This window comes from Chiloscyllium plagiosum, chromosome 32, assembly GCF_004010195.1.
Source record: "Chiloscyllium plagiosum isolate BGI_BamShark_2017 chromosome 32, ASM401019v2, whole genome shotgun sequence".
In the NCBI taxonomy this organism is placed as follows: Eukaryota; Metazoa; Chordata; class Chondrichthyes; order Orectolobiformes; family Hemiscylliidae; genus Chiloscyllium; species Chiloscyllium plagiosum.
In genome coordinates, this window is record NC_057741.1 from 2,479,829 (window position 1) to 2,489,854 (window position 10,026).

General features: G+C 39.8%; 1 protein-coding gene across 7 annotated transcripts in view; it reads left to right on the top strand.

The window, feature by feature from the left end:
• The window catches only part of rapgef2b (Rap guanine nucleotide exchange factor 2b), a 386,293-nt gene that overhangs the window by 353,214 nt on the left and 23,053 nt on the right, over positions 1-10,026 (top strand). For all 7 annotated transcript variants that reach the window (XM_043674010.1, XM_043674011.1, XM_043674017.1 and 4 more), the window contains one exon: positions 4,914-4,986. In XM_043674010.1, coding sequence (XP_043529945.1) covers positions 4,914-4,986 — 73 coding nt within the window. The remainder of the gene's footprint in view (positions 1-4,913; positions 4,987-10,026) is intronic.

The following is a 10,026-nucleotide window of genomic DNA, read 5'->3' on the forward strand; positions in this document are numbered from 1 at the left end:
CTACTTTACCCTCCATCTATCTTGTGTTCTATTATGGTTCTAGTGAACCACAAACATAGAAAACTTCTGCCATGGCTGTACAGAAACCACATGAGACCATATCTGGACTACTTTGAAAAGCTTGATTTTAATTTGGAAAAAGATAGAAGCATTGCAGAGAAGGTTCACCAAACTCCTTTCAGGGTTAAAGGGCATGTCATCTGAAGAATGGTTAAACAAGTTAGGCCATTGGAGTTTAGAAGAATAAAGGATGACCGTATTGAAACAAGATCCTGACCCAACTTGTCAGAGTGGGAGGGTGGGATACCAGAATGATGTTTCCTCCAGTGGAGGAGTGAGTCTAGAACTCAGGGCAATGGTTTAAAAAAGAACAATTATAAATTCAGGTAAGGGGAGGAGGTGCAGACGAGAAAGTGAAATTGAATGCACAAGCAGAACAATCTTATTGAACTGTGGAGCAGGGGTGAAGATTTAATGGCCTATTCTTACTCCTAAGGATATGTCCTAAAAGATTAAGCATGCAAGTTTTCATTTTTATACTGTTTTTTTTCTTATGTCTTTATGGCCTATTAATCCACACAATTTCAACTAATTCTGGAACTCAGTTTAGAATTATGGAAATTAGCTGATGTTCTTTATTCATACTTAGTTTTCAGAAATCAAGTGTAGTGTATCTGTGATTCTGAGACAGTGGAAAGTGTAAAAAGGCTGGTAGCGTAGAACAATTAATTAAGGAGTCAATTACTGCAATAAGAAGAGATGATATCTTGGAGTGGTCCTCAAATGAGGCTTTGTGGGTAGAACTTAAGAATGTTTAGGGGTTGCCACTTTACTGGGAGTGTACTATAGGCTCCCAAAATATCAGCGGGAAATAGAGGAGCAAATATGTAGACAGGTCACAGTGGTGTGGAGGAGTAATAATTGAGTAATTATATTAGGGATTTTCATGTTTCTCAACATAAACTTTAGAGCCACATAGCATAGAAACAAATATTTCGGTCCAACTAGTCTAAGCCCACTATGATTCCAAATAAAACTAGTGCCACTTGCCTGCATTTGGACCGTATCCCTCCAAACCTTTCCTATTCGTGTATTTATCCAAATGTCTTTTAAATATTATAAACTGTACCTTCATCCACCTCATTCTCATTTCACTTTTCAAAAATGTTGTCCCTCATATCCTTTCTAAAACTTTCTCATCCCACCTTGAATATATGTTCCCGAGTTTTGAATCACCTCCATCTTATGGAAAAGACCCTTGCTATTCACCTCCTTTATGCCCCTCATGATTTTATCAAACTCTATAAGGTCATCCCCCGATCTCCTACGCTTGTAGAAAAAGTCCCAGCCACTCCGGTCTACTCTTATAATTCAAACCCTCCATTCCCAGCAGCATCCTGGAAAATCCTTTCTGAACCCTCTCCAAATTAATAATATCCTTCCTATAGCAGGGTGACCAGAACTCCAGAAAAGGCCTCATCAATGTCCTGTACAACCTCAACATGTCATCCTAACTCCTATAGTCAAAGGTCTGAATAATGAAGGCTGAGCAATGTGCTAAACACCTTCTTAACCATCCTGTCTAATACACAAATTTCAAAACATAGTGGTGTCCTAGTGTTGTTCTGTCCTTGTTTGTTTTACCAAAATGCAATGCGTTACATTTATCCAAATTAAACTCTGCCACTCCTCAGCCCGTTGACTCAATTGATCAAGATCTCTCTGTAATCTTCAATAATCTTCTTCACTGTCCACCATATCACCAATTTTTGTATGATCTGCAAACTTAATAACCATGCCTCCTATATGCTCATCCAAATCATTAAATAAATGACAAGCAAAAGTGAACCCAGTACCGTTCCCTGTGGAACACCGCTGATCATAGGCCTCCAGTCTGAAAAATAACTCTCCACCACCACAAATCGGGAAAGTCATAATGTTAAGGGTTTAGAGGGTTCAGATTTCTTGAAATGTATCCAGGGGTGTTTTTTTTGTACCAAATCGTAGAAGGCCCAATGAGAGACGGTGCAGTGCTGGATTTAGATCTGGGGAAAGAAGCTGTTTGATGCAGCTGTGTGCGGACATTTTGGCGATAGTAACCACAACACGGTAGAGTTCAAATTTGTTCTGGACAAGGAAAAAGATGGCCTACAAAAGATGGCTTTGAATTGGGAGAAGGCACATTTTATTAGAATAGATCAGGATCTCACCAGAATTGACTGGGAGCACCTCTTTGCAGGTAAGTGTAGGGAAGGAAGCTGGGTAGAGTACAGGTCCAACGTGTACCCTTTAGAGGGAAATATAGGTGCAAAAATTCAGAGAACCCTAGATGTCTAGGACAATTCAGCGCTGGATAAGGAAGAAAATAAGGGAGTAATTCAGCTGTGGCCCTAAAGGAGTACAGGAGGGGACTTAAGAAAGCACTTAGAAGAACAAAAAGAGAGCATGTAAGAGAGCAAACAGGATTAGAGATGATACTAAGATGTTTTATAGATGTATTCAAGGGAAGAGGTTAGTGAAGGAAAGCGTTGGGACCAAGGGGGCAACTGTGTGTGAGCTGCAGGATGTTGGAAGGTTGTTGAATGAATACTTCAGTCTTCACTCTGGAAAAAGAGAACATAAGTGTGGAATTCAGGAAAAGGAACTTGCACAGTCCGATATATTGGAGGTGATATCACGCTTAAAAAATAGACAAATCCCTTGCCTGGATGAATTGCATCCCAGGCTGCTGTAGGAGGCGATGAAGGAAATTGCATGGCTCTGACACAATTTTTAATTCTTCTCTGGCCACAGAGGAAGTACCAGAGCATTGGAGGACAGCTAAAGTAGTTCCATATTTCAGGGAAGGTGATAGAGATGAACCAGAAAATTACAGACTGGTGAGTCTTATGGCAGTGGTAGGGAAACTATTTGAGGAAATTCTGAAGGAGTGAGTTAATACTGGAAAAGCATGCGTTAATTAGGGGTAGTCAGCATGGCTTTGTCAGAGGAAGGCCATGCCTAGTAAATTTGTTGGAATATTTTGAAAATGTGAGCATGTGTATGAATGAGGGAAGTTCAGTTGGTGTAGTCTATATGGATTTTAGCAAACCTTTTGACAGGATTCCACGTGGAATTGAGAAAGACTTGGTGAGATGGATCAGAAACTAGCTTAGTAATAGGCTACAAAGGGTAGTGGTAGAAGGTTGTTCAAGTTACTGGAGGCCGATGTCCAGCAGTGTACCTCAAGGATCAGTATTGGGACCTTTGTTATATGCATAAATGATATAGATAAAAATTTGAAGAGAATATTAAGCAAATTTGCAGACGACACCAAGATTGGTAGAGTTGTTAGTAATGAAGAAGTTGGTTGTAGATTACTGGAAGGTATAGATGGGTTGGTCAGATGGACAGAGATGGTATTTAACCCTGATAAGTGTGAGATGATGCACTTTGGAAGAAGAAACGAGATGAAGGAGTATTTAATGAATTGCATGTCACTGGGTAGCTTAGAGGAAAAATGGGATCTTGGGGTAATTATTCACATGGAACGCTTGCTTTTATTGGTCGTGACATAGAGTATAACAGCAAGGAGGTAATGTTGGAGCCTTAGTTAGGCCACAGCTGAAGTACTGTGTGCAGTTCTGTTTGCTTCACAACAGGAAGTGATAGCACTGGAGGGGTACACAGGAGGTTCACCGGGAATTTGCCTGGAATGGAGAAATTAGCTGTAAGGAGAGGCTAGATCGGCTTGGATTGTTTTCTTTAAAGCAGAGAAGACTGAGAGGGGGACATGATTGAGGTATAGAAGATTACAAGAGGGCATCATTTTCGTGTAAGGAACAGGAGATTCAGCGGCAGTTTGGGAAAAAAACATTTTCACTCAGCGGGTGGTGAGAATCTGGAATGCACTGCGCAGGAAGGTAGTCAAGGCTGGAAATCTTACAACCTTTTTTAAAAAAAATGTCAATGAGCACTTCAAGTATCATAATATTCAAGGATATGGACAAGTGCAAGAAATTGGGATTAACACACCTTTAGTGGTAGTTCTGTCAGTGCAGACTTGATGGGCCAAAAGACCTTACCTGCACTGTATGAATCTATAAATCTAAAATTATTTGTAGTGTCTTCAGTGTTATGTAGGAATGGTCAATAGACATGCACATTCTCTTGTGCAAATGAAAAAAATATACCAATTGAAGTAGACATGTTTGTATTACAAAAGGGGCACACATTTACTGAGGCAGATATACACGTCATCACTGAAAGCGAGTAGGTGCTATAATAAATGAGACAGATCAAAACAGTGAATGACTTTTCTATTCTTCAAAGGCTTCTTCTGAAATGAATAGAAACGGTATTTACATTCTTGAGAGTAGTTGACTTATTTAAATTCTGCCAGAACAAGGCAACCGTAAATAAAAATGTGGAACTTTCAGTAGACTTGTGAAATATAAGAATCGCCATCAATGGAGGCTGCGAAGTGCTTTGCAACGTATATCTTCTGTTTCCTTGACATCCCAGCATGAACTATGGCATCCTTATCCTCAACTATGTTTGGCCCACTCTATTGCTATCTTCCAGGCATACTTAAATGTTTGTGGCTTAAGTACGCAAGTACCTTTAACACTTTGGTACATTCTGTCTTTGCCTTCCATTATTCCCACACAAAGCCATATTCTTGTGATTTTTCTCTCATTTACATTGTTATATTCTCCAGTACGTGATTCTAATGTACAGAATTGAAGTTAGTTACAGCTTTTGCCATCATTATTTTCACTATCTTTCTCCCTACCTCTTTCTTCCCCTGATTTACTTGTTGTGTGTTGTGAGTTTGGTTATTTGTTAGCCTTAATCTCCTCGTATGTAATGTGTGTCTCTCTCTTTTTCCCTCCCTCTCTCTCCCACTCTCTCTTTTTGCTCACATGTGCCAGGTACAGAAAAAAAGAAAATTGACAAAAGTAAAAAAGAACAGGAAGTGGAAAACAGAAAGCAAAGAACAAAAAGGTAAAGAGGAATATAATTTAGGAAACAAAATCTAAGTTAGCATAGCACCTTCACAGTGATCAAGGTCAAACTCAGTGGGTTGAATGGCCTACTTCTGTGCTGTAAATGAGTCTCTGGGGAGCAACACATCTCCATTGAATGATTTAGCTGGAATGATTTAGTCAATATGCTTGGGACCTACTTTGTGCAATGCAAAATTCTTACTGTGGCAGTTGTTGTGGGTATGTTTGTCAAGCTGAGAAATTGGTTTTGTCCCCTTTCTTCGTGATACCATCAGTGCTGTGGAGCCTCCTGTGAAGCGCTGCTATACTGTGTCAGCACCCAAGCTACAAATCTTTACGCAAACCTTGAATTCTTACTGTAAATTATGATGTAAGGGTTGACCCAGTTTATAGTGCAACCACATCCTTCCCAAAAAATCAGAGTAGAAGTCAACTCCTTTGTTCAGCCATTTTATTATTACTTGTATGAGCAGTCAGTCTCATACCAAGACCTTAGAATGGTGCACAAAGAATCAAGTACAATGGGTTGTGTTTCAAAGATCTGTGAGAGTTTATGCCCAAACTCTAGCAGATTCTGGGAACAATGAATTGGACAGATTTTCAAACATTTTAGTTCTGGTGTTTTTGTACAGATAATTTATTCACATTCATTATTATGAAGTACTAGAGTTCTGTCCGTGTTGCATTTCAAAATGACCATCCACAATCATGCTAGTCGTTCACTTTTAGATATTTTCTAATCGCCCTGTTCAGAGTTGACACACTTCTGGAGCAGGTGGAACTTGAACCCAGATCTTCTGGCAGAGAGAAGGGAACCCTGCTACTGCATCAGAAGAGCCCAGTTTTTATAGTTGATGTATAAGTCAATCCCTCCATTTTTTTCACTGCTCCGTTTTGCTGGAAACTGAGAAGCACTAGACTGAGAACCCAACACTCATACAGTATTTAGTTCTATTGATGAGCATGAATCTTTTCAGTTTAACTGACCAAGTACTGTACAATGAATATTGAAAAGTAAATAAACATATTTGAACAAATTTTTATTTATCTTCCCAAGTTCACAAGAGGTTCACTGTTTGGACCTAATTATTATATGTTATGGTAAACTTTATTAGAATAAGGAGCAACAGTCAAGTTTGAACAGAAAATTGTGATAAAGTTTAAATTTTAAGATTGTGGTTTCCTCTCAGAAGAATAAAAGGGAAAGAAAAAGGGCATAAAAATGGTAAAGTTCAGAGCGCATAAGAATTGATACAAAGAAAAAGTCTTATCAAGGAAGAAAAAAATATATTGGTAGAAAGAAAATCAACCATGACCTCGAGATTTGTCGTGATAAACCAAGTTATTTAGATGTCATTTAGAGGAGATTCCTTGAACCGCAATTTGATTTGTTACACTCCTGGACAGACTGCAAATTCTATGAGGTAAAAACAATGACTGCAGATGCTGGAAACCAGATTCTGGATCAGTGGTGCTGGAAGAGCACAGCAATTCAGGCAGCATCCGACGGGCAGCAAAATCGACGTTTCGGGCAAAAGCCCTTCATCAGGAATAAAGGCAGAGAGCCTGAAGCGTGGAGAGATAAGCTAGAGGAGGGTGGGGGTGGGGAGAAAGTAGCATAGAATACAATAGGTGAGTGAGGGAGGAGATGAAGGTGATAGGTCAGGGAGGAGAGGGTGGAGTGGATAGGTGGAAAAGGAGCTAGGCAGGTCGGACAAGTCCAGATAAATCAAGGGGACAGTGCAGAGCTGGAAGTTTGAAACTAGGATGAGGTGGGGGAAGGGGAACTGAGAAAGCTGTTGAAGTCCACATTGATGCCCTGGGTGATATGACTTGGGTAGGAATCTGTAGCTTAGGTTTTCAAAGTAGACAAAGTAAGAAATCCAGAGAAATAACTATGTGAGTGAAGCAACAACATTCCAGGGTTTTGAACAAACAGCAATAAAACAATCTAGAACATATGTACATCACTTCTCATTTTGTGCAGATTCATTATTCATGGATTGAGGTTGGCTCCTGACTTGATCTGTTCTCACTCACTTAAAGGTGACATTATGCAATCCTTCATGGTAGATAGGGGATTTATATTACAATGGTAATCATGTTTTTGGTGATCTATGCCCCATCTCCCATGGAAAAGAAGAATTTGGTGTGTAGCGTATTTCTAATACTGAGATTTAATATGGTAATTATGGTTAGTAGACCGATCCTCCCACACCACACATTGACCAGCAAATACAAAAAAGATTGATCTCATAGATCTCTCAGCATTTCCCCCTCAGATACTAATGACACAATGAGTAATCAAATCTCACTAAGTCTTACAAGTAGTTATATTTATTCACTTTTGCCAATGTGGCCTTGATACTCCCTCTCAAGAGCCACTTTGTCAGACTACCTATACAGAATTCAATGTTGCCAACCAGCATTTCTTGAATCTCTGTGTTCCATAAATTTACCAATAAAAAAGAATGGGTACAAATAACTGGATTATTATCCAAGGGATTTTCATCATGGGAAGAGAAAAGAAATTGCACTTTAGTAGAATCATAAGATGCAATTAATCATCTAACAACTTTACAGAATACAGTGACCAGGGAAAATTAGAGGCCTTTGAAGAAAGGTGACCACCTAGTAGACGAGTTGTTGAATTTGAAGTATTCTGTAAAAATCTATTTGAGTTCATGATGTTCTGTCTACCATGAATATGGATGCATTAGTAATTAATTATTATTTCTACTGCATTTGCATATCTCAGTAACGTGTAAAAGTCATTCTGATATGACCACAAATGTTGGAATGAAACTCCCAAAAACTTGGGTAACAACTGCACTATTGATAAAATCATTGTGCTCAAGTTGCTTGACGGCTGAAGAAGGAAATAACATGGATGCATTACTGCATGGAATGTGGGACCAGTTTAGTTGAGGGTGATAGTTGGCATAGACTGGTTGGACTAAAGGTAAAAAGGTCTGTTTCCATGCTGTATGACCTTATGACTGTGAGTTCAAATATGATTGACATGGTGCACTTTTTCAAGTAGTTATTCGAATTGTAACTACTCAAAGTTCAAACACTCCAGTATGATATCTGTGGTGGGATAGTTTACCTATTTGAGTTTTTGACTTAGTCATTGCTATCAGTATACTAAAAACATGTTTGACCTCAGTGTGAGAGGCCAGGCTAAGAATGAAAAATCACCAGGTTCCTGTCCAAATTCTAAATGGCAGATGAGAACTATTTCCCCTGTTTGATGTTGAGATGATCAAACTTAAATTGGCAAGCGGTAAACCAAAGTAACCAAATTTATCGAATGACCCCCTCATCAGTTGAAGGAATTGCTATTAACATATCAGTTTTTTGTAATTTTTACTTGAGCATGAAGCAAAATCAACAGAAATATGAATTAACAGAGAAGTAATCATTTCAAATAAAAAGGAAAATTTAACTTAGTGCAATAAAGATGTGTCTTATACAACCATATGTAACTACATCCTGCAACAGGTGGCATTACATAGCTACACAGTTTTACACAGTGCTGTTCTTTATGCAAGTAGATAGGAATCCAGATCCAATCTGACAGCAGCTTCCACTTCAGAGTTTCACAACTCCGATTATCATCAATAAACCACACTTGTACAAGCCTCTCTCCTACTAGTCACAGCAGTGCTAATAGAATAATTTTTCCAGAGTTCAATTTCAAACTATCCATCAATAATGCATTGTTTATGATCTCGGTCAGTAATACAAACTCAGTTTGTTAGCATGCCATAGCTCTTCACTATCTTCAGAATTTAGACCCATAATTCAGATGTTTGCATGGTTCAAAGACTGGTATGGCAGAAGTGGGTTCTGGGTCGTGGGCTGTTGGCACCAGTTATGGGGAGAGAAGGGACTGTACTGTTGGGTTAGTCTACACCTGAACTGTGCTAGAAATAATGGATGCATTTAATTCTCATCAGTCCAGATTCTATGGGATCTGGAACAATTCCTGTAGTTAGTTGGAAAGTAGTTAGTGTAATCCCACTTTTTTTTTTTAAATATGTAAGTTGAGAGAAACCAGAATTGTAGATCAGTTATGACCAAAATGCTAAAATCCATTATTAAAAGTTTTAAGAATGGGTGGATCCAAGATGGCGGCAATCTGAGTAGATCTGCCTTGCTAAGCTCTGCACCCCAGCCCAGTCATAGTGATATTATAACACCCCCACCTTACCTTTTCTTTTGGAGAAAGTTGATGTTAAACAGTTGTGAAACCAATTAAATTCATTTGCGGTGGAGCCTCGATTGTCCAAACGAGTTGGGTGGGGAGTGATTTGTTTGAAGGATTGATCGTTCAGCTGGTCGGGAGCAAGCGGTAATGAGTGCTGGTTGTTCGAGCATTTCCCAATTATCTGGCAATGCACACCATAATGTCGGTTAACCAAGAGTTGCCAGTTATCGAACATCTCTCGGTTATCCGTGCTGTAATGCCGTTTAACTGATAACCGAAAGCTGGGTTGCCTGGTGCCGATTTTGCAGGGCCTTGAGATCTTGTTCAGATAGTCCGGGATTCAGATGGTTGTTGATCGGCCAGTCGAGGTTCTACTGTAAATTCTTTTTGAGTGAACGAGGCTGAGAGAAGGAAAGCATACAGCCAAGCTCCAACACAATGGCCCCTCACCGAAGGCATCGGGCGCGCCCACTACTGCGACTGCAGATGCAGCTGCCGATCCTTCACGAGCCGCGAATAAGGTATCTGCACAGCAGAACATTGATGAAGAACCTATAGCAATCCGAGGGATCATTAAGGAGTTGATGGAAGACAGTCGTATTGGGGCTGGAGCTGACTTTGTTCATCCTACAAAAGCGTGAGGAGTTGGAAGGGCTCGTGAAGTAAGTTGATGAGGTTGAGCGGCGGACTGCAGGATCGGAGACTGAGGTAGAGTCCTCAGCAGGGTGGATCCAGGCCCTTGATAAACAGGTCCAGGTCTTGACTGAACAGATCGATGATCTGGAAAATCAACGTAGGAGGAAAAATATCCAGGTCGTTGGGCTG